Source organism: Pecten maximus, chromosome 4 (assembly GCF_902652985.1).
Source record: "Pecten maximus chromosome 4, xPecMax1.1, whole genome shotgun sequence".
Lineage (NCBI taxonomy): Eukaryota > Metazoa > Mollusca > Bivalvia > Pectinida > Pectinidae > Pecten > Pecten maximus.
Window position 1 is genome coordinate 37348972 of NC_047018.1, and position 26776 is coordinate 37375747.

At 37.0% G+C, this 26776-nt stretch overlaps 1 protein-coding gene across 1 annotated transcript in view; it reads right to left on the bottom strand.

Moving 5' to 3' along the window:
• LOC117325997 (mutS protein homolog 5-like) overlaps positions 1 to 26776 on the bottom strand; it is a 65818-nt gene that overhangs the window by 17354 nt on the left and 21688 nt on the right. The window contains exons 9-14 of the mRNA XM_033882548.1: positions 19534 to 19619; positions 17773 to 17818; positions 10930 to 11068; positions 10195 to 10257; positions 9266 to 9337; positions 8770 to 8826 (exon numbers count right to left, since the gene is read on the bottom strand). Coding sequence (XP_033738439.1) covers positions 8770 to 8826; positions 9266 to 9337; positions 10195 to 10257; positions 10930 to 11068; positions 17773 to 17818; positions 19534 to 19619 — 463 coding nt within the window. The remainder of the gene's footprint in view (positions 1 to 8769; positions 8827 to 9265; positions 9338 to 10194; positions 10258 to 10929; positions 11069 to 17772; positions 17819 to 19533; positions 19620 to 26776) is intronic.

Consider the following 26776-nt stretch of genomic DNA (forward strand, 5'->3'; position numbering starts at 1 on the left):
ACGGTCGACTGATAATTCTCCAAGACATTGTAACACTTTCCAGTAATTCAGTTCATGTTTGGATTTCATACTGTGCTTCATTTTTTGAAGGGTTTCATGTACATCCAGCAGGGACTGGTATTCAAGATCTTTCAAATTCTTGACAATGCTCATCACAAAATCTTCTATAGTACGTACTGATCCTGTTTCTGATTGCTCTCCTTTGACACCTTTCAATAACCGATGAAACAATACAAAGACAAAGAAGGCATTTGGACGGGGATTTTATTTCACTTCAAATTAAACGATATTTCAATATATCCGATTTCAAATTAAGTGGGTTCGACTGTATATAGGTATGTTTTATCAACCACACGCAAACTTCAAGTTAGAAATATCAACACCTTGTAAATCAAATCTCACACTGTTCTTAGTTTAACAGAGAAATAAAACTTCAGCTGCCAATTCAATGAAGAATATTTCCCTATAAGAAAACTCTATTAAAATCAACACACAAAATTTGCCTATACACGGGATTAAAATACAAAGATAAAGAAGAAAAAAATCGGGACCTGAGAATTTATGCAAATAAGCGGTTTATTCAAATAAGCGATATGCAAATAATTGGGCTCCTCTGTATTTACAATGGTATCAACATACCACAGACCAAGCAACTGAGATATAGCTAGCATATTAAACAGGGAAACAAGAATACGGAGGATATCAGTTGTCTCCCCTGAACTGTCAGGAGTGGTTGTGATCTCCGATGCGTTATGGAATAAAAACAAGATTCTCGAATAGTCTATGGTACCCTTTCCTTGTTAAAATGGAAGTTCTAATAATAAAACCTATTAAAGCATAATTAAGACACAGAAAGTTGTTGGGTTATATATAATTTTGTTCAAAGATGAATTTTGATACTCAAAGGATACAAAGTACCAAAGTATGCTTCCATTCCACATTTTAAAATACATTTTAGGAGGATCCAATTTTACCATTTTGTTTATGGTATGTGATGACATGTTGACATGTTGCAAATAAACAGCTGTTTAATGATAATTGTAGGTAAAATGATAATTATAATTGAGGACGGCTAAGATAGAACTGTTGGTAGTCCTAATGTTACAGCTAGGACAGAACTGTTTGTAGTCCTAATATTACAGCTAGGACAGAACTGTTGGTAGTCCTAATGTTACAGCTAGGACAGAACTGTTGGTAGTCCTAATATTACAGCTAGGACAGAACTGTTGGTAGTCCTAATGTCACAGCTAGGACAGAACTGTTGGTAGTCCTAATGTCACAGCTAGGACAGAACTGTTGGTAGTCCTAATGTTACAGCTGGGACAGAACTGTTGGTAGTCCTAATGTTACAGCTGGGACAGAACTGTTGGTAGTCCTAATGTTACAGCTAGGACAGAACTGTTGGTAGTTCTAATGTTACAGCTGGGACATAACTGTTGGTAGTCATAATGTCACATCTAGGACAGAACTGTTGGTAGTCCTAATGTTACAGCTAGGACAGAAATGTTGGTAGTCATAATGTCACAGCTAGGACAGAACTGTTGGTAGTCCTAATGTCACAGCTGGGACAGAACTGTTGGTAGTCCTAATATTACAGCTGGGACAGAACTGTTGGTAGTCCTAATGTTACAGCTGGGACAGAACTGTTGGTAGTCCTAATGTCACAACTACGACAGAACTGTTGGTAGTCCTAATGTTACAACTACGACAGAACTGTTGGTAGTCCTAATGTCACAACTACGACAGAACTGTTGGTAGTCCTAATGTTACAACTACGACAGAACTGCTGGTAGTCATAATGTTACAACTACGACAGAACTGTTGGTAGTCCTAATGTTACAGCTGGGACAGAACTGTTGGTAGTCCTAATTTTACAGCTGGGACAGAACTGTTGGTAGTCCTAATGTTACAGCTGGGACAGAACTGTTGGTAGTCCTAATGTTACAACTAGGACAGAACTGTTGGTAGTCCTAATGTCACAGCTAGGACAGAACTGTTGGTAGTCATAATGTCACAGCTAGGACAGAACTGTTGGTAGTCCTAATGTTACAGCTAGGACAGAACTGTTGGTAGTCCTAATGTCACAGCTAGGACAGAACTGTTGGTAGTCCTAATGTTACAACTACGACAGAACTGTTGGTAGTCCTAATGTTACAACTACGACAGAACTGTTGGTAGTCCTAATGTTACAGCTACGACAGAACTGTTGGTAGTCCTAAAATGTTACAGCTAGGACAGAACTGTTGGTAGTCCTAATGTCACAGCTAGGACAGAACTGTTGGTAGTCCTAATGTTACAGCTAGGACAGAACTGTTGGTAGTCCTAATATTACAGCTAGGACAGAACTGTTGGTAGTCCTAATGTCACAGCTAGGACAGAACTGTTGGTAGTCCTAATGTTACAGCTGGGACAGAACTGTTGGTAGTCCTAATGTTACAGCTGGGACAGAACTGTTGGTAGTCCTAATGTTACAGCTAGGACAGAACTGTTGGTAGTTCTAATGTTACAGCTGGGACATAACTGTTGGTAGTCATAATGTCACATCTAGGACAGAACTGTTGGTAGTCCTAATGTTACAGCTAGGACAGAAATGTTGGTAGTCATAATGTCACAGCTAGGACAGAACTGTTGGTAGTCCTAATGTCACAGCTGGGACAGAACTGTTGGTAGTCCTAATATTACAGCTGGGACAGAACTGTTGGTAGTCCTAATGTTACAGCTGGGACAGAACTGTTGGTAGTCCTAATGTCACAACTACGACAGAACTGTTGGTAGTCCTAATGTTACAACTACGACAGAACTGTTGGTAGTCCTAATGTCACAACTACGACAGAACTGTTGGTAGTCCTAATATTACAGCTGGGACAGAACTGTTGGTAGTCCTAATGTCACAACTACGACAGAACTGTTGGTAGTCCTAATGTTACAGCTAGGACAGAACTGTTGGTAGTCCTAATGTTACAGCTGGGACAGAACTGTTGGTAGTCCTAATATTACAGCTGGGACAGAACTGTTGGTAGTCCTAATGTTACAGCTAGGACAGAACTGTTGGTAGTCCTAATGCTACAGCTGGGACAGAACTGTTGGTAGTCATAATGTCACAGCTAGGACAGAACTGTTGGTAGTCCTAATGTTATAGCTAGGACAGAACTGTTGGTAGTCCTAATGTCACAGCTAGGACAGAATTGTTGGTAGTCATAATGTCACAGCTGGGACAGAACTGTTGGTAGTCCTAATGTTACAGCTAGGACAGAACTGTTGGTAGTCCTTCTGTCTCGTATGAGAGAATATTTTGATATTTTTCTCCTGAAAATATTGATATTCTGTCAAACTCTTGAAAGATCATATGTTATATTAAATGGGAAACCATTCAATATCCTCTACATCTTGATAACATAGTCCAGCAAGTTGAAAAATGACTAGCATATAGGACTTGACCTAAAATCCTCCAGGAATATCAGTATTGACTTGTTTCTAAAAACTATAGAATCTCAGGGAAAATTTGGCAACATGATGTTCTTGGACCAACAGAGAAGACTCTGCAACTATTGTTCAATGGGAACCCATGGAAGAACATTAGAACATTATGTCACTGTACAGCATGGAATGGGTAAGCCTATTTTTTGTCAGAAAGAAACTGTTCACTTCAAATAACACACAACATGTGTGCTCACTCTTCAACTATACTGGAGTACATGTGTCCACAAACATGTCACAAGTCAGTTTTGAAGTGTCGTGATGTCATAACCACACACTGGAACCCTAGCATACAGAAGAAAAATGTCCAGTCATACACAATCATCACCTTAATGGTATATATAGAGGACTCTTAACACTACACATCACATATACGACAGAACAAATACAGATAGTGTCCATGTTTTCCCACACACCAAGTCACATACATGCCTGTCAACATTCAAACTACATTCTTCGAGCCTGTCAACATTCAAAATACTCAACATGCAATTATACATTGTTTATACTGATTTTTTAACTTTCTTTTTACCCGTGTCAGTTTATGTTTCCTGCCGCTGAGAAATGGGCCGGTCCATGCTGTTATGGTTGTGTCCATGTGCAAGACACTTTACCCTGATTGCTCTGGATGGCATGCAATGGGCCTCCTGTATGTTGTTCAGTGAGGTAGTCACCGACTACTACAAGGAGACCCCGTCTCAAAACAAACCCAGCAAACAAACAAACAATTCAGGGGGCTCGGCACCCAGAGCTCCCAAACCCTGGTAACTCATATCAATTGAAAGATATCTGTATACAATGAACCATTTTTACACAGTTCTATATCTATATACATGTATCTACTTCTGGGGTACGAAATATTTGTACTGTTAAAAACATTCAAAATACATTGTTCAAGCCTGTCAGTACTCAAATTACATTCTTCAATCCAGTCAATACTCAAAACACATTCTTCAATCCAGTCAATACTCAAAACACATTCTTTTAATTCAGTAAATACTCATAATACATTCTTCAATCCAGTCAATACTTAAAATATATTCTTCAATCCAGTCAATACTCAAAATACATTCTTTAATTCAGTAAATTCTCAAAATACATTCTTCAAGCCAGTCAATACTAAAAATACATTCTTCAAGCCTGTCAATTCTCAAAATACATTCTTCAAGCCAGTCAATACTAAAAATACATTCTTCAAGCCTGTCAATTCTCAAAATACATTCTTCAAACCAGTCAATACTAAAAATTCATTCTTCAAGCCAGTCAATTCTAAAAATACATTCTTCAAGCCTGTCAATACTCAAAATACATTCTTCAAGCCAGTCAATACTAAAAATACATTCTTCAAGCCTGTCAATTCTCAAAATACATTCTTCAAACCAGTCAATACTAAAAATACATTCTTCAAGCCAGTCAATTCTATAAATACATTCTTCAAGCCTGTCAATACTCAAAATACATTCTTCAAGCCAGTCAATACTAAAAATACATTCTTCAAACCTGTCAATTCTCAAAATACATTCTTCAAGCCAGTCAATACTAAAAATACATTCTTCAAGCCTGTCAATTCTCAAAATACATTCTTCAAACCAGTCAATACTAAAAATACATTCTTCAAGCCAGTCAATTCTAAAAATACATTCTTCAAGCCTGTCAATACTCAAAATACATTCTTCAAGCCAGTCAATACTAAAAATACATTCTTCAAACCTGTCAATTCTCAAAATACATTCTTCAAGCCAGTCAATACTAAAAATACATTCTTCAAGCCTGTCAATTCTCAAAATACATTCTTCAAGCCTGTCAATTCTCAAAATACATTCTTCAAGCCTGTCAATTCTCAAAATACATTCTTCAAGCCAGTCAATACAGTGTACTACAAATACATTCTTCAAGCCTGTCAATACTCAAAATACATTCTTCAAGCCTGTTCAACCTTCAACATACAATTTTCAAGCCAATCTTCAAGCCATATGACCTAAAGCTTATCACTTTTCAAGGTATGTTCTTCAAGAAAATCAACCATCAATATTAAAGCTTTTGAAGCCCATTCCTCATTCAGCATACAACAGCATTAGCACAAACTATACAGAAACTACAATTAGCACAAACTATACAGAAACTACAATTAGCACAAACTATACAGAAACTATAATTAGTACAAACTATACAGAAACTATAATCAGCAAAAACTTATATTATTTACAGAAACTATAATTAGCACAAACTAGCACTAACTATACAGAAACTATTATTAGCACAACCATAATTAATAACAATGCCTTCATTGATCATATGAAATAATTCTTGATGAAATTAGGTCGCAAGAGTATCAATTACTTAATCTTCATGCAACTGGCAACATGCCTTTAAACCAAACCTTACAAGCACTTACAATCAAAGAGGTCTGTACAGGTTTCACTGATATTTAATGCATTATTCATCTCTTTTTTTTTTTGAATTAATTTTGCCTTTACTTTTCTGTTGACTCTGTCACTGTCTTACCCATTATTTTCCCCGTCATCCTATCCCCACCCTCCCACCTTGTGTATTATTTTCTCTTTACTGTAGACATTCCAGTGTCGACATTGTGCAGTGGATAGTGCATCTGACTTTCATTAAGGTAACAGGGGTGTTTTATCCCCAATCTGATGTAAAAAGGTATAAGGTCACCTATGGGGAGTATCAAAAGACTTTGGATTTCTCCTTCTGGTTTGTCCACATAAAGACACCCTGCAGCCCTTCATAAATTAACATGACTTTTCCTTAATTATGGTAAAATGAAATAATTATTTTCCATTTTTTGTCTGTGATTCCTTCAATCGTTTCCCCTCCATTTCTGTGTCATTCCATTCAGTAGAGTATTTTACACATTTGAATCCAACTCACTAGAATCAACTCTACGCAGGTCAAGGTCATTGTTACACCTGAATTAGGCCAACACTTAGACATTTTATACCTATACAAACACTTGCTGTCGTCAAGTGGTCCCTCCTTGTGGTACAGAAGAATGCCTATTACAGGGGAATTAAATGTGAGGATAAACAAAAGGTCACTGCCACAACAAAGCACTTCAGTTTCCCCAGCTGTGAGGTGAGACAGAGGATAGAGGACAAGGTCCTGTGTATATATTACTGTAACAGTTAAGAAACAATGCAGAGGATCCAAATACACCTATATATATATATGTAATGTTATTTCTCTCGGTACAACTACGACAGGAAATTCAAATCTATATCTTCGGATCACCAACACATAGTGTATATGATACATTGTGCTAATAAATAGATATATAGCTTAGAAACACAAATGACGAAGGAAGACAACTTTTTGACTCGTGCCCTGACCGGGCCTCGAACTCACGATCTACGGCACCCAATCACCTAGCCAGAAATACCTGCAGCTTATACCGCTGCACCACATCGGCGTTCTTAAAAAGAACGTTTCAATGGCGCAGTGATGGTCGGCCCAATACCCTGACATGATCATTGTGGAAGTCGTCTATAAGATGATATGAAGTTGTCTTCTTTCGTCATTTGTGTTTCTAAGCTATATATATATGTAATGTTATGTAATGTAAATATGCACACATAAACAGAATGCATGAACTCAATTGCACCTGCATATATATTTACACACACACACACACACACAATGCATTAAATCAATTGCACCTGTATATATGTACACACACACACAGAATGCATGAACCTAATTGCACTTGTATATAATATGTACACATACACAGAGTGCATGCATCTAATAGCACCAGTATATAATATATGTACATAAACAGCATGCACCTAATTGCACCTGTATATAATATATGTACATAAACAGCCTGCACCTAATTGCACCGTATATAATATATGTACATAAACAGCCTGCACCTAATTGCACCTGTATATAATATATGTACATAAACAGCATGCACCTAATTGCACCTGTATATAAACAGCCTGCACCTAATTGCACCTGTATATAATATATGTACATAAACAGCATGTACCTAATTGCACCTGTATATAATATATGTACATAAACAGCCTGCACCTAATTGCACCGTATATAATATATGTACATAAACAGCCTGCACCTAATTGCACCTGTATATAATATATGTACATAAACAGCCTGCACCTAATTGCACCTGTATATAATATATGTACATAAACAGCCTGCACCTAATTGCACCTGTATATAATATATGTACATAAACAGCATGCACCTAATTGCACCGTATATAATATATGTAAATAAACAGCCTGCACCTAATTGCACCTGTATATAATATATGTACATAAACAGCCTGCACCTAATTGCACCTGTATATAATATATGTACATAAACAGCCTGCACCTAATTGCACCTGTATATAATATATGTACATAAACAGCATTCACCTAATTGCACCTGTATCTACTATATGTACATACACACTGTACATTGTCATTAACATGTTTAATACATATCAGCCACAACAATTCCTCATGTGAAAAAAATCAGAATATTTGCATAATAAAAATTTTGAAGCAGAGAAAAAAATACCTGTAATGATAATGAAATCAGCATGCCATATCATTGACAAGACCACTGGCACGAAATCAAACATCACAGATTGACACACCTATCAAGTTCACATACCAGGAACTCATGGCAGGTGGGGGAGAGACAGATTATGTGCATGTATGCAACAGGTAACACAGACAGGTAATTACAGGTAAAATATACAGGTAACATGTACAGGTGACGGACACACCTGACAAAGTGCACACTATAACACTTCAGTGAACGGCCACACAAAATGAAAATTTATCACTTGACCCCTGGGCAACCAGCTTACTTTTTGAGATGTCACATGATTGGCCCAAGGTCATTAAACCAAACGTAAAGCCATCACTCAAGGTCGGACTAACAGTCAGCTGATTACCTGTCACGTGTAACACCTAATTAATTGATCACATCATCACCACATAGTATTAATTATTATCATTGACTATATATCATACACACATTCCACTACTAATATACATGTGCATGCACTGTAAGATATTTCACACCATTTTCTCCATGATTCATACCACAAAAAACTATAAGTACAACTTTATCACTGCCTCAGCTAAAACCCTCGAATTGACCTTGTGTAATTCAACAGTGCTGAGTAAACAAGTTTAAAAAGATTTCACCTAACAATCACCACTAACAAACTAACATCCATGTCAATATGGCTATTAAATAACAGTAATTACATTAAACTAGATTCATAAAAGTTGTAAAATAAATAAAACTTACGATCTTGCTGACAAGAGTAGCGATGCGGTGCAGATCCTCTGTGAAGTTGGTGGATATCTATAATATAGACATAAAATATCACTTTCCCACCACATCAGCCTCTACAGAAACTATCACCTGATAATATGATCAATAGAATCTCAAACTTGTGTTAATATAATATGCAGTTTAACAAACTAATTAATTTCTTAGAAGTTGATTAAAAGAAAAGTTAATTAAGTAGTAAAACAAACACTGCACAAACTCACCAGCACTTTGTATCAGGTATGAAAAAATTTAATCATGTATATTTAATTTGTTACCTATATGTTGTATTGCATTTGGATATAATAAAACTTGAAACTTGAACTCTTCTAGAAAAAAATATTAAAATGATTTAAAGGCACTTGATAAGATATTAAATAAATCTCATTTATCTTTAAATAAAATCTTAACTCAGGTATGAGCTAGTCCTTATATGTTAAGATATTAATCAGAGATTTGTTCTGGATCTCACCTTTTTGAAGATATCAATTCCCTTGTTCTGAGCCCTACATATATCTCCAATGTAGATGGCATGATAGGCTGTCTGTAATCAAAGCATTATTTACTTGAATTATACACAGGACGATGATTGGGGCAGCTAATTATTTTTAACAAAACTCACAATACGTTAACAAGCATGCTGGGTACTAGCCCCTGCTAACAATAGTAAGTGACCTTGACCTTGACCCAATAACTCTAAACTCGAACTTGATCTCTAGCTACTCATTCTGAAGTTACATAATAACTTTCACCATATTACCTTGAAACATGGCTAAGAAAAAAGTGGAAAACTGAGTGGACGGACAGACATTCGGATGGGGAGGAAACATATATTCCCCCAGTTGCACCGGTAGGGGACTAAAATCGGATTATCCACACAGCATAATTATATAAGTTATGGTAAGATATTAAAACAGAGTAAAATGGAATATTTGGGAATGAATTGATTATAACATATCACTGATAATTTCACCTACCTATACAAATACTGCCAAATAGAAAAAAAATGTTAAGGTGTAAGCGTTTAACGTATTCATTGGTTTAGTCTGAATGACCACACACTCCTGTATCTAGAATTGTCCTGTGACTTATGTATCCCTATCTCTATCCTAACTATATAGCCTGTCAGAGCATCCCCATACTGACAGTACTTTTTTCTCCTTTGTCCTTTCAACATTATAAGCAGGCAGGATATTTGCAATATCCAGAAAAATACCACAAGGCATTGCACAATTAAGGCACACTGATTTATTTGTCTGTGAATTTCAAGTCTCTTTTGCATGTTCAGATTTTAGTACTGGTTTTGAATTCAGCTTGGTCAACTTTCAAATTGAAACCACAAGCTGATGTATATAATTCACCTGTTATGGTAGTTTTAATTTCCTCTGAAGCCATACATACCTTGTAGAGTGCCTGCCAGTCTCCAACCGAAGCTTGAGTGTTGGTCATTCTGGCCAGAACCCTCTGATGGTGATGAAAACATTATCAGTAAAGTCATTTTGGAAATCATTTACATATAATATAAATTTACTACAGACTAAATAGAACTCGAGATCCCAGAGGGATTTTGGCACTTAATACTGTTTGATCTTTATTGGTTAGACTATATATGCAATCTTTTCTCTATTTTTCTATACATCCTTTCCCTACTTCTCTATACATTCCTTTTATAATCCTGCTGATTCTAGGTTAATCAGAATAAGACGTTTGATCGTTTAAAGAAAGCCGACACCTATAGCATTGAATATAGGTCAAGGTTATCCTTTTAGCAAAATTTGTTGGCCTCAATCCAAGGAACCTACCAGCCAAGTATCTTGATTCTAGGCCTTTTAATTAAGTAAATTTGACCTACATGGTGCTAAGAATGACATTAAAATTCAGCTGTCGAAATACAAGATTGCCACCTGTTGGCCATTTTACTTTTTAGAAAACAAAAAAAATCTGCTGATGCAGCAGTGTAGCTCACTGAAAATTTACAATGCTGTAGTTAATTGTTTTAATACCACTAAACACCTCATAAAACCTATGACTGATGTCAGTATGTGTCTGACATCCACAGTTTGAAGAGGAAACAGTGACACTTTTGCTGACCGTGACATATGAACTGACCAGTCCTGGTCAGAAGATTGAACTCACCGTGACATTCTTGATGTGTTTAAGGCAATCGGTCAGCGTCGTAAGCACCTCAATGTTACGAGGGCTTACGAAGAAAGCAATGGCGTTTTGTCTCTGGGTCAACACACATAGATCTCGTAGGGGCTGTAGACACCACATTCTGAATCGTAAAGTCACACACAGTTAGAAGTTAAACCCCATGGCTAAGCAGAGCTAACTAAATTGTCTAACTAAACCTCACTTACAAACTACCTCAAAAATAAACTAACAGTGCAATAAACATACTGAGTATTGCTGAAGCAATACATGTCCCCTACCACTCCCGCTAAAAAGTACCAGTGACCTTGACCCACAAACCCTGAAACTCAAATTTGCCTGATATTATGTTCCTTTATCATTGTGTGAAGTTTGATCAGAATCCCTCAAGAAATGAAACTGCTAGAGCACTGACAAACTCAGGCATTATGTATGCAAATAAATGATGGATAGAAAACCTATAATCCCCCTAGTTTCACCGTTAGGGAACTAAAGTGCCATGAGGCTTAACGGTCACCCGAGTTTTGTTATTGACCAATGGCCATTTTTGTTGCTGTGATCCTTTTACAGAGATCTCAGCTTTATCTAATATCCAGTAAACAGATTCAAAGTTGAAGAATGTTCAATTTCAGCATAACTGGGTCTGAAGAAGATTGCTGAATTTTTAGCTACCAGCTAGCCCCCTTTTAGGCCCCACTACTTGACCCTGGTAGGTGGGGGTTATGGAAGATTAATAATCTGATTCCTAGAATTTTTTTAGAACTTATCTATCTTTATTGACCCAGGGGTACATGAGAAGTTGTCAGTTGTTTACAGATGCACAACAGACAGTCTAAGATAAAGTGAAAAAGTAAAATACTAGAGTCATTTCACGGTGAAGAAACAGTTTATTAGTTTGTGTTGGACAGTTGGTGATGAAACAGTTAATTGGTTTGTTTGGTGAAGATACAGTTAATTGGTTTGTGTTGGTGAAGATACAGTTAATTGGTTTGTGTTGGTGAAGAAACAGATAATTGGTTTGTGTTGGTGAAGAAACAGTTTATTGGTATGTGTTGGTCAGTAGACTCATTGTTTAATTGATAAACTTTCCTTCATCATGTCATAACTAGAAAAGAAGTTGTTTTTAGCAATATAGCCAAATTGCTCCCTTTTGGCCCTTCCCCTCAGCTCCCTAGGGGGTCAGCCCCACCATTTTATCTTTTTTGAATCCCCATCACTTACAGATGCTTCCAAATAAATGAGGTTAAATTCCAATTAGTAATTAAGAAGCAGTCTTTTTGTTAAATTGTTGATGGATGGATGCCATGGTATGGCATAATCTCACCATGGTCCTTCAGACCAGATGAGCTAATAATTATAGTTGTCCTGAAAAAAACTACTCACTCAAAGACTTAAAATGGTTTCTACATCCAAAATAAATTCTTAGAAAAACATTTTCCCATCATTTCAATTAATTCCAAGATGGGATATCTTTTCCTGCTAATATGTGGTCTTTTCAGTGAAAGTGTGTTGAAGCAGGGTCAACTGGTACAGACACAAGCCGGTGAAGGTCACAATCTGGCCCGGTATTGATCCAGCTGTGTCTGTACACTATATACAGCAGTAGATTGGATTTCTAGGAAATGAGTCAAAGCTTAGGAGCTTCTTATTCACTTCCCAATGTCCTGCCAACTACAGACACTATATATTTCATGGAAATCATTCCAGGTTTTATATGATTCACCATTACAGACCGCAGCATGTGTAACTTCGAAAATAACTTGACATACATTTTATACACTGTCAGAAGTACAGTTTAGAATTTGTGATCGTGAGCTTTTGTTATCTAAAATACATAAAAATAAATACACATTTCCTGGAAAATTTGACAGAGATAAATTTTATGTACTGAAAGTGTTGTGTGAATCATATAAGAAACTATGATGCTTACACAAACATTTAAAATATTTGTTTTCCCTAAAAGAAATGGAATACAGTCAAACCTGCCTTAAGTGACAACCTGAATTAAGTGACTCTGTCTTATATGTGATAATATTGTTTCTTCCGAATGTTAATTACTAAACTACCTAGTAATTACCTGAACCTGGATTAAGAGACCACCTGTAATATGTGACCATTTCATTGGCTCCCTTGGAAGTTCCCATATGACAGGTTTGACTAAATAACTGTGTACACTGTATCTCCATTACTAGGACTATAACTGTAATCTGTAAACAGTGTAGGAATGCTGTAGTAAAGAAAAGTAACTAATTATAAACTAAAAGTTCATTAATTTGCCGATATTGAGCTTTATAGTTTCTGCTCCTTGACACTAAATACAGGTAGAGGGTAGTAACAAGCTGTGACTAAGCAAATAGTTCATCGACATGGTTCGTATAGATTTTTACATACCGAAACTCCATGACTTTCCCAGCACTTTTTCTCAATTTCCAAGTGCATTTTTTGTCCAAACTTGTAGAGAATAGAAGTAATTTTTGTCTTTAACATGATAAAATCAAATATTGTGTCATGTACGTAAGAAAAGGGGGAAACATGACCCCTGATTCCAGCACTTTTCATCATCTGAACGATCCATGATAAAGCAGTAGATACCGATATTAAGCTTATGCCCACCCCTGTGACGGCCTCTGCTCCTTGCGAAGTTATTTCCACTGGCCACACATGTATACTATTTGTGTTAATGTCTTCTTTTGAGGGCACTATGGTCTGTTGTTGAGGAATGGCATGGTACAATTCCCTCTCCAGAAAACAGTAATTTCAATATTCAACTGACTATTTCACCATCAGAGGGCCTTTCAGCATCAGTTATTTTCTTCGTCTGCATTAAGCACAACATGAATAATTACATCACAATAGATTCAAATCTGATTGGAATTCGTGCCTGGAGGAGCCGACACTATCCCCTCATTGTACTCATGTGTGTAGCCAATGGAAAGTCAGTATTCTGTCATGTGATGTACTAAGAGGCAATAGTGTCTGTCCTCAAGGCACTCTCAAATTTGGCGCGAGATTGAATGTGAATCTAGAGTAATGTCCCTTGGTACTGTTGTGCTGGACTGACGACAAAAATGGTTGATGCTGACTAGGTCCTCAGACGGTGGTTGAATATTGAAATATTCAAATAAAAGAATGGTGTACTACACTCATAATGCACTTGTTGAGAGGGCGCTGCAATACTGCCCTCTCGGGACTATTCCATCTCTATACATCATACTATCAGGAAATACTGCCCTCTCGGGACTATTCCATCTCTCCACAATACTATCAGGAAATACTGCCCTCTCGGGACTATTCCATCTCTATATATAATACAATCAGGAAATACTGCCCTCTCGGGACTATTCCATCTCTCCACAATACTATCAGGAAATACTGCCCTCTCGGGACTATTCCATCTCTATATATAATACTATCAGGAAATACTGCCGTCTCGGGACTATTCCATCTCTATATATAATACTATCAGGAAATACTGCCCTCTCGGGACTATTCCATCTCTATATATAATACTATCAGGAAATACTGCCCTCTCGGGACTATTCCATCTCTCCACAATACTATCAGGAAATACTGCCCTCTCGGGACTATTCCATCTCTATATATAATACTATCAGGAAATACTGCCCTCTCGGGACTATTCCATCTCTCCACAATACTATCAGGAAATACTGCCCTCTCGGGACTATTCCATCTCTATACATCATACTATCAGGAAATACTGCCCTCTCGGGACTATTCCATCTCTATACATCATACTATCAGGAAATACTGCCCTCTCGGGACTATTCCATCTCTATGTATAATACTATCAGGAAATACTGCCCTCTCGGGACTATTCCATCTCTATACATCATACTATCAGGAAATACTGCCCTGTCGGGACTATTCCATCTCTATATATATGATACTATCAGGAAATACTGCCCTCTCGGGACTATTCCATCTCTATATATAATACTATCAGGAAATACTGCCCTCTCGGGACTATTCCATCTCTATATATAATACTATCAGGAAATACTGCCCTCTCGGGACTATTCCATCTCTCCACAATACTATCAGGAAATACTGCCCTCTCTGGACTATTCCATCTCTATATATAATACTATCAGGAAATACTGCCCTCTCGGGACTATTCCATCTCTCCACAATACTATCAGGAAATACTGCCCTCTCGGGACTATTCCATCTCTCCACAATACTATCAGGAAATACTGCCCTCTTGGGACTATTCCATCTCTATATATAATACTATCAGGAAATACTGCCCTCTCGGGACTATTCCATCTCTCCACAATACTATCAGGAAATACTGCCCTCTCGGGACTATTCCATCTCTCCACAATACTATCAGGAAATACTGCCCTCTCGGGACTATTCCATCTCTATATATAATACTATCAGGAAATACTGCCCTCTCGGGACTATTCCATCTCTATATATAATACTATCAGGAAATACTGCCCTTTCGGGACTATTCCATCTCTCCACAATACTATCAGGAAATACTGCCCTCTCGGGACTATTCCATCTCTATATATAATACTATCAGGAAATACTGCCCTCTCGGGACTATTCCATCTCTATATATAATAATATCAGGAAATACTGCCCTCTCGGGACTATTCCATCTCTCCACAATACTATCAGGAAATACTGCCCTCTCGGGACTATTCCATCTCTATATATAATACTATCAGGAAATACTGCCCTCTCGGGACTATTCCATCTCTCCACAATACTATCAGGAAATACTGCCCTCTCGGGACTATTCCATCTCTATACATCATACTATCAGGAAATACTGCCCTCTCGGGACTATTCCATCTCTATACATCATACTATCAGGAAATACTGCCCTCTCGGGACTATTCCATCTCTCCACAATACTATCAGGAAATACTGCCCTCTCGGGACTATTCCATCTCTCCACAATACTATCAGGAAATACTGCCCTCTCGGGACTATTCCATCTCTATATATAATACTATCAGGAAATACTGCCCTCTCGGGACTATTCCATCTCTCCACAATACTATCAGGAAATACTGCCCTCTCGGGACTATTCCATCTCTATATATAATACTATCAGGAAATACTGCCCTCTCGGGACTATTCCATCGCTATACATCATACTATCAGGAAATACTGCCCTCTCGGGATTATTCCATCTCTATACATCATACTATCAGGAAATACTGCCCTCTCGGGACTATTCCATCGCTATACATCATACTATCAGGAAATACTGCCCTCTCGGGACTATTCCATCGCTATACATCATACTATCAGGAAATACTGCCCTCTCGGGACTATTCCATCTCTCCACAATACTATCAGGAAATACTGCCCTCTCGGGACTATTCCATCGCTATACATCATACTATCAGGAAATACTGCCCTCTCAGGACTATTCCATCTCTATATATAATACTATCAGGAAATACTGCCCTCTCGGGACTATTCCATCTCTATACATCATACTATCAGGAAATACTGCCCTCTCGGGACTATTCCATCTCTATATATAATACTATCAGGAAATACTGCCCTCTCGGGACTATTCCATCTCTCCACAATACTATCAGGAAATACTGCCCTCTCGGGACTATTCCATCTCTATACATCATACTATCAGGAAATACTGCCCTCTCAGGACTATTCCATCTCTATATATAATACTATCAGGAAATACTGCCCTCTCGGGACTATTCCATCTCTATACATCATACTATCAGGAAATACTGCCCTCTCAGGACTATTCTATCTCTCCACAATACTATCAGGAAATACTGCCCTCTCGGTACTATTCCATCTCTATATATAAAACTATCAGGAAATACTGCCCTCTCGGGACTATTCCATCTCTCCACAATACTATCAGGAAATACTGCCCTCTCGGGACTATTCCATCTCTATACATCATACTATCAGGAAATACTGCCCTCTCGGGACTATTCCATCTCTCCACAATACTATCAGGAAATACTGCCCTCTCGGGACTATTCCATCTCTATATATAATACTATCAGGAAATACTGCCCTCTCGGGACTATTCCATCTCTATATATAATACTATCAGGAAATACTGCCCTCTCAGGACTATTCCATCTCTATATATAAAACTATCAGGAAATACTGCCCTCTCGGGACTATTCCATCTCTCCACAATACTATCAGGAAATACTGCCCTCTCGGGACTATTCCATCTCTCCACAATACTATCAGGAAATACTGCCCTCTCGGGACTATTCCACCTCTATACATCATACTATCAGGAAATACTGCCCTCTCGGGACTATTCCATCTCTATGTATAATACTATCAGGAAATACTGCCCTCTCCGGACTATTCTATCTCTATACATCATACTATCAGGAAATACTGCCCTCTTGGGACTATTCTATCTTTCGACAATACTATCAGGAAATACTGCCCTCTTGGGACTATTCTATCTTTCGACAATACTATCAGGAAATACTGCCCTCTTGGGACTATTCTATCTTTCGACAATACTATCAGGAAATACTGCCCTCTTGGGACTATTCTATCTTTCGACAATACTATCAGGAAATACTGCCCTCTTGGGACTATTCTATCTTTCGACAATACTATCAGGAAATACTGCCCTCTTGGGACTATTTAAGTTTTTGTGTCAGTAAAATTCAAATTTCTCATTAGACTTGCTACAGTCCTTTCATCATGAATTATCAATATAATACAAAGAAAATCAAATGAAATATGAAGCTAAAAGCCACTATCAGGCCAAGCTAATGAAAAACAATGGTTTTTATACAAAAATAATAGAAGGAAAGTTTATGTCCTCACCTCAGCTTTCTACTGCCTACTTGGGATCGACAGCGATTCAGAATCCCTATAATCATAAAAAAACGCATTCAGATTGAAGTAAAACAAAAAACAAAAACATAAAAAACAAAAAAAAACCCTGAAAATTCATACTTTACAAGTATGTAAAAGGGCATTTTTAGTGTTACTGTACCATTATTTCCAGTACAGATTTAATCAACATACAAACAATTGTCATTTAAAAACTCAAAATCAACCATCTGTTAGCGTATGAAACACTGACAAGATATTGTGTTAGCCTAAGTATATGGCTACACCCCCACCTACACATTACTGCCGTCTACTGCCCACACAATACCACAAACTACACTTCTATTAAAATAGCAGTACATTTCAAACAAACTTCCCACTACAGGTAAAAAGTGAAGGAAAGACAATTCATTATAAATCACACAATCAATTATATAATCCAGTTTGTACTTGTAATGTATTAATTTATAATCCAATCTATAATCAACATGTCAATAGATGTGATGTCGAAGGGCGATTTCCTGTTGCGAAGCTGGTAATTTTGGAATGGACTTTATCCTGTGATTATAAAGACCTGACTTAACATTTTCAAAAACAGGAATTTTTTCAATCAGAGTCTTGACATCCCCGTCAAACTCCCTATTCCTCAACATTCCAAGCTCCTTGTCATACAGTGATGGTACTGGTGTAATTTCATCTTAATATCTTTTCTTAAGGTTTATCAAAAAAAGCATCAGCAGCAAGGCCAATAGTGTCGGGCTGATAGATATGATTCTGTCCATAATTCACAACTGGAATATTACGAACAGTTGTTAATGATGCAGTACAATTAATATCTCTTCTCACACATCTCCGGTACACTCTATTGGTCCTTCTTGTCTTAATAGAATATTTGTAGCCAGCATTTAGGAGATAATGCCCCCCTCTTCCATTCTCCAGAAAATCCACCTGTATCTGTACATTGGCCATAGTAAAGTGTGAAGTGATAGATTTGAAATTTACCAAATACAGGCAAGTGAGGACTTTTTACCTGGAACTCACCTGGTGGTCACTCAGGTATGACCAAGCCTGGCAAAGGTGTGAAAATAGAAATGTTGGCCAGAGTGGAATGGTGTTCAATCAGAATGTTGGCTAAACTGGAATGAACCCGTATATCATATCTTACCTGTACCAGGTTGTTATATGGTACAGGTATGTTATATCTTACCTATATATAATGACCTCTCTATAGGTTCCAGTGTTACATAGAACAGGTATGTTACATCTTACCTGTATATAACGACCTCACTATAGGATCCAATGTTACATGGTACAGGTATGTTATATCTTACCTGTATATAACGACCTCACTATAGGATCCAATGTTACATGGTACAGGTATGTTATATCTTACCTGTATATAACGACCTCACTATAGGATCCAATGTTACATGGTACAGGTATGTTATATCTTACCTGTATATAAAGACCTCACTATAGGATCCAATGTTACATGGTACAGGTATGTTATATATCTTACCTGTATATAACGACCTCACTATAGGATCCAATGTTACATGGTACAGGTATGTTATATCTTACCTGTATATAACGACCTCAATAAAGGATCCAATGTTACATGGTACAGGTATGTTATATCTTACCTGTATATAACGACCTCACAATAGGATCCAGTGTTACATGGAACAGGCATTGTTTTTCAGCTATATGTTCAAATAATATAGGTATAAGCAGTATAGACAAGTATCTTACCAAAGAGACTGAGACCTTCCTTTGCACTACGTGACCCTGCCTTGTATGCAGAGGGATGGGATTCACGCTGGAAAATCTGGAGGGAGCTGATGAAATTGAAGAAAAAAAAAGTAAATTTATACTCTAAGGAAATAACCAGCACTTAAACGATTTCCTTACTTTTACTATGTGCCTCAAGTTACACAAAAACAATAAATGTAAAGACATGCTTATTTAACATTAATAACATAACTGCCTTATAAGGTGACTGGACTATCAAGTCTCCACTGTACAAGGTGACTGGACTATCAAGTCTCCACTGTACAAGGTGACTGGACTATCAAGTCTCTACTGTACAAGGTGACTGGACTATCAAGTCTCCACTATACAAGGTGACTGGACTATCAAGTCTCCACTGTACAAGGTGACTGGACTATCAAGTCTCCACTGTACAAGGTGACTGGACTATCAAGTCTCTACTGTACAAGGTGACTGGACTATCAAGTCTCCACTATACAAGGTGACTGGACTATCAAGTCTCCACTATACAAGGTGACTGGACTATCAAGTCTCCACTGTACAAGGTGACTGGACTATCAAGTCTCCACTTTACAAGGTGACTGGACTATCAAGTCCCCACTGTACAAGGTGACTGGACCATCAAGTCTCCACTGTACAAGGTGATTGGACTATCGAGTCTCCACTGTACAAGGTGACTGGACTACCGAGTCTCCACTGTACAAGGTGACTGGACTATCGAGTCTCTACTGTACAAGGTGACTGGACTATCAAGTCTCCACTATACAAGGTGACTGGACTATCAAATCTCCACTATACAAGGCGACTGGACTATCAAGTCTCTACTGTACAAGGTGACTGGACTATCAAGTCTCCACTGTACAAGGTGACTGGACTATCAAGTCTCCACTGTACAAGGTGACTGGACTACCAAATCTCCTCTGTGTTAGGTGACTGGACTATCAAGTATCTACTGTACAAGGTGACTGGACTATCAAGTCTCCACTGTACAAGGTGAGTGGACTAACAAGTATCCACTGTACAAGGTGACTGGACTATCAAGTCTCCACTATACAAGGTGACTGGACTATCAAATCTCCACTGTACAAGGTGACTGGACTATCAAGTCTCCACTGTACAAGGTGACTGGACTATCAAGTCTCCACTATACAAGGTGACTGGACTATCAAATCTCCACTATACAAGGCGACTGGACTATCAAGTCTCTACTGTACAAGGTGACTGGACTATCAAGTCTCTACTGTACAAGGTGACTGGATTATCAAGTCTCCACTGTACAAGGTGACTGGACTATCAAGTCTCCACTGTACAAGGTGACTGGACTACCAAATCTCCTCTGTGTTAGGTGACTGGACTATCAAGTATCTACTGTACAAGGTGACTGGACTATCAAGTCTCCACTATACAAGGTGAGTGGACTAACAAGTATCCACTGTACAAGGTGACTGGACTATCAAGTCTCCACTGTACAAGGTGACTGGACTATCAAGTCTCCACTGTACAAGGTGACTGGACTATCAAGTCTCCACTGTACAAGGTGACTGGACTATCAAGTCTCCACTGTACAAGGTGACTGGACTATCAAGTCTCCACTGTACAAGGTGACTGGACTATCAAGTCTCCACTGTACAAGGTGACTGGACTATCGAGTCTCCACTGTACAAGGTGACTGGACTATCAAGTCTCCACTGTGTTATGTGACTGGACTATCAAGTCTCCACTGTACAAGATGACGGGACTATCATGTCTCCATTGTACAAGGTGACTGGACTATCAAGTCTCCACTGTACAAGGTGACTGGACTATCAAGTCTCCACTGTACAAGGTGACTGGACTATCAAGTCTCCACTGTACAAGGTGACCTGACTATCAAGTCTCCACTGTACAAAGTGACTGGACTATCAAGTCTCCACTGTACAAGATGACGGGACTACCATGTCTCCATTGTACAAGGTGACTGGACTATCATGTCTCCACTGTACAAGGTGACTGGACTATCAAGTCTCTACTGTACAAGGTGACTGGACTATCAAGTCTCCAATATATACAAGGTGACTGGACTATCAAGTCCCCACTGTACAAGGTGACTGGACTATCAAGTCTCCACTGTACAAGGTGACTGGACTATCAAGTCTCTACTGTACAAGGTGACTGGACTATCAAGTCTCCACTGTACAAGGTGACTGGACCATCAAGTCCCCACTATACAAGGTGACTGGACTATCAAGTATCCACTGTACAAGGTGACTTGACTATCAAGTCTCCACTGAAGAAGGTGACTGGACTATCAAGTCTCCACTGAAGAAGGTGACTGGACTATCAAGTCTCCACTGAAGAAGGTGACTGGACTATCAAGTCTCCATTTACAAGGTGTCTGGACTATCAAGTCTCCACTGTACAAGGTGACATGACTATCAAGTCTCCACTGTACAAGGTGACTGGACCATCAAGTCCCCACTATACAAGGTGACTGGACTATCAAGTATCCACTGTACAAGGTGACTTGACTATCAAGTCTCCACTGTACAAGGTGACTGGACTATCAAGTCTCCACTATACAAGGTGACTGGACTATCAAGTCTCCACTGTACAAGGTGACTGTACTATCAACACTCAACTGTACAAGGTGACTGGACTATCAAGTCCCCACTATACAAGGTGACTGGACTATCAAGTATCCACTGTACAAGGTGACTTGACTATCAAGTCTCCACTGTACAAGGTGACTGGACTATCAAGTCTCCACTATACAAGGTGACTGGACTATCAAGTCTCTACTGTACAAGGTGACTGGACTATCAAGTCTCTACTGTACAAGGTGACTGGACTATCAAGTCTCCACTGTACAAGGTGACTGGACTATCAAGTCTCCACTGTACAAGGTGACTGGACTATCAAGTCTCCACTGTACAAGGTGACTGGACTATCAAGTCTCCACTGTATAAGGTGACTGGACTGTTCATATTACACTGTATAATACAGGTAAGGTACACAATTCAGTTATAGATGTATTCTATAAAATATAGAAAGATGTTTTTTCACATGGCTTGATATCTCTCGAATTAACATATATAATAGATAAAAAAATCCCAATTTCAAGCACATTTTTTTTTCAAATTCAAAACTTACTGTTTCCGTTTTTTTTATCATTGTTTATTTTTGTTTCAAAATTGCATCTGAAGAGTGAATTACACACTGTTGAATAAAACATATCTTCCTGTTGTAACCGCAAACATTTCCCCATTTTATACAACAGATAGGTTTCAAATAACATCACACTTTCCATCTACTTCCAGTCACGAAGAAATATAAGCCTTTAATGACTTAGGCCAGGCTTTAGATAATGTCTGTTGATCCTCGACAACCAATCTATAAATCATTGTATACATTAATTCTCAGTCCTGTATTCAATAGAACACTGTATATGTGACTGAACATTTACTCAAATTATATGTATAGTTCCTATTAACAAATCATCAAAAGATCAATGATTTAATTACTATTGGTAGTTCACATCCAACTTTGCATTAATTGCCTAATTAATTTCTGTCATCATTTAATTAACTGCCACTAATTATTACGTAAGGACCCACAGAAGTATATCATTCGTATCTCGGTGCTTTAATCATTCAATGTTCATTTACCACGAACACTTTAGGAAGGACACCTGTTTAATAATACAACTATACAAATAATTTGAGCATATCAGTATTACCTGGGTATATCAAATGTGAAAATCCCGTTACCTGATAGCTTGAATTAAATTGATTGTTTACTTCCGTTTATCATAAAACCCCTTATCAACATCCTAGCAACCGGTAAATAAGGATGCACATCTCTTCTTACATACACTCTTAGACACTGTATACGATCACAGCCTCAACAGGATAAAAATATCAAAAAAAAAAAATCATCTTGTTTGTTTAATTAGTTTTAAGTTGGGGATGATAATACATAGTTATGATCAATAAAAATGCATTTAATATTATCAGAAAATAATATTCTTTAATTAAGACAAAAAAAATAAAAATTTAAGCATAAAATTTATTGCTGATGTTGTCACCATACAATTTCAGTTAAATGTCAGTGATGTTGCTCAGGGTGATTCTTAAGACACTGTAATATACCCTATATACTGCTGATAGTACAGATTATATAGAAATTAATTTATATAAGTTGATATAACTTCACTTGTGTCGCAATTGTAAAATAAATAAAGTTCACATTTACATATATAGAAATAGATGTCCATTTTAATTTTGAAATATTCTTAAAATCAAAGAATCATGATTAGCCCGAATAAGAGTTATAGAAACTGGCCCAAATAAGAGTTATAGAAACTGATTATCTATTTATAGAAACAATGACCTTGACCTTCAACCTTCACTGGGCAGAAGCAACCCTAAGCAATACCCTCCAGAAGTAAGGAGAATTTCACCTTCTCTATTGTCAAATATTGGAGTTTGATTGGTGGAAGTGACATTAAGTTATTGTGTAGAAGGTTGCAGAAATAGTACATTTGACCTTCAGATCTGAAAAGTGAACTCAACAGAATGTTTTCAATAATTATGTTTAATATGTTTCTTTATAAAGCGGAACCAGTACTCATGACAAATTTTTAAATCAAGGGCAGAAATGAAGTCATTGTTGAAAATTTTGATAGTGAATTGTTGTACATACATGTCATGTATATTTGAAAAGAACAACAACATACATCCTTGAAAATACTATAAAAAGCTATATTCTGACTTTTTTTTATGCAACAAACAAGTTTTCTTAATCCTGAAATTCGATTTTTAAAAATCAGTATTTAAAGCATTCTTTAAAAACAATGTAACTGAAAAAATACACTTTAGGATAAAATTTGAAATGAATTAACTTTAAGAATTTCATTTTAAATGTGACAGATTTATTAATTGCAATGTTTTAATAAAGTTACTTGTACATGTACTTTATCACCCAAATGACTAAGATCTATGAAAAGATCTAACTTGGATATTCCATATTGTGGAGTTGGTGGAATTATAGTACTGTTAAGGTCAGCCAGCATACAAACAACAAACTGAAAACAGGAATATCCAACGGAACTGTCGCTGGTTATTTCCATTACATCAGCACGACACAGTTACTAAATATAGGTATGTAGGCCAGATAGTAGATGAGATATACAGGTGTGTTTAGTACCAGGTAGACTGAGTCCCAGATTTGGTGTATAAGCTCCAGTACTTTTGAAAGAAATCTTTGTGTGTATATATTTCCGATAGATAAGCTGGGGGAAATACACCGGACTTGGGTCATCTCTGTCAATGTGCTGAGTAAACACCCTGAACCGGAACATTGGCCAAATATGTGACTGACCTATCAAGTGCTCTTAACGACCTTCATCCATTTTTCCCATCGAAAAAGAGACAGCTTCACTGAGTATGTTAATATATCATGTCACAGGAAAATACACACTGCAGATTGATTACAGACTCAAAGCAATTGATCACCTTCAGGAGGGCAAAAGCCAGTACTTCCTAATCTTGTAAATCGAGATATATTTTCAAAGAATATTAATAAAGTACATTACTAGAATTTCATAATTCGTTGAAATGAAGCCAAAATCTCAAATCAAGATAATAATAGATTTAGGGCATTGAGAGGACTGTTGATCTGGATTCCTTTTTTTGTTTTTAAAAGAAAAAAAAATACATACTTTATACATGTATGTATGACCTAAAAAGTGTACCTGCTCTAATAAGCCCACCCAAAGGGACTTTTCATGATTTCCCAACCCACAGTCCATACATATAAAGTACAGTTCTGTATCAAGGGTTAGGTAACTCCCTGGTAGGGAAAACTGGACAAGAACTTTTAAAATTGTATTTTCTATACAATATGGTCATTAAATCTTATTTTATTATAATGATAACATAAAGAGAAATTTTTAATTTTTCCAAAGAGTGTTGACACGAAGAATTTGGCCAAGTATTGAGCAAGTTATGACATAACGAGTTCGAAAAAGGAGGTATATTAGGTTAGGTTAATATATCCCTGTCCGCTTAAATATGTACATTACAGCAATCGTTTCCAAAGTCAGTGCTACAATGCAAACGTTACTGCAAAGATAATTTTTTTGCTATTTTTTTTTTAAATAAACAATAAATCAGAAATAATAGACTGCTTACATACAAATGAAATCGGTAGATAAAATCATGATAGTTGGTTTCTTAATTTCTGTACAAAATACGATCAGAGGTTTGATTAATTTTGTAAAACTGAAAAACCATCTTTACAATGTATGTTTGTATGAGGTTGAAATCTAAAGTACTGATCAAACAGTTTTATACAAGTTATAAAAATATAATTGCATAAAAAAATATCTTCCTGACATATGAGAAAACAATTTTTTTTATATTTATTAAGAATTATCTAAACATGAAATACTTGATAGACTTCAAGTGCTCAGGTTTCATGTCCATATTCAGGATGCAGGGACACGATATCACGTCAACTAAATGTAGATGTATTGTCCGGTGAGTCATGCTTCGGTGCCTGTCATCTATATCTCTTCAAAACCACAAAATCCTCACTAACTTGATTGATACATTTTGTAAACACAACTTGTATATATGACAGCCAGAAACAGGTTAAATAAAAAGAATAAACAAAGGAAAACAAACATTAATGTATTTGTACTGGAGGTAATAAAAGTACATTTCATAATACTCACAAAATCTAGTGTACATGTATTATTGAAGTGAAACAAAATTTACCTTGATTTTTTAATAGCTTGATTTGTTGGGGATGACTTTTAGTGCAAAATAATGTTATTTCTTTTCCTAAGATTTGCAAAACATACCAGAATATTGACATTTGAACATAAATGATGATACTGATACAATGTCATTGTTTTGAAAAAAAAACACAGTTTTGCCCTAATATTTTGATATGTTATTTATACACATACTTAAGGTGATAAATAGCAGATAAACATGTAGTGGCAAATCTTCTCCGATACAATAATGTGATTATTTAACAGTGAAGTTTTAAATACTATTTCAGCTCCTTTCAGTCCTACATATAGTCCCTTTCAGAGTTTGATACGGGAAACTTCAGAATAGGACTGGCTAGTGTTTTACTATTTTACTATGGACTTCTAGGAAAGAAGGACTTGTATTTTACGTTGTATTCATTCATTTCAAATATTTTAAACACTTCTAATTTTGTGTTATTTTTTTAC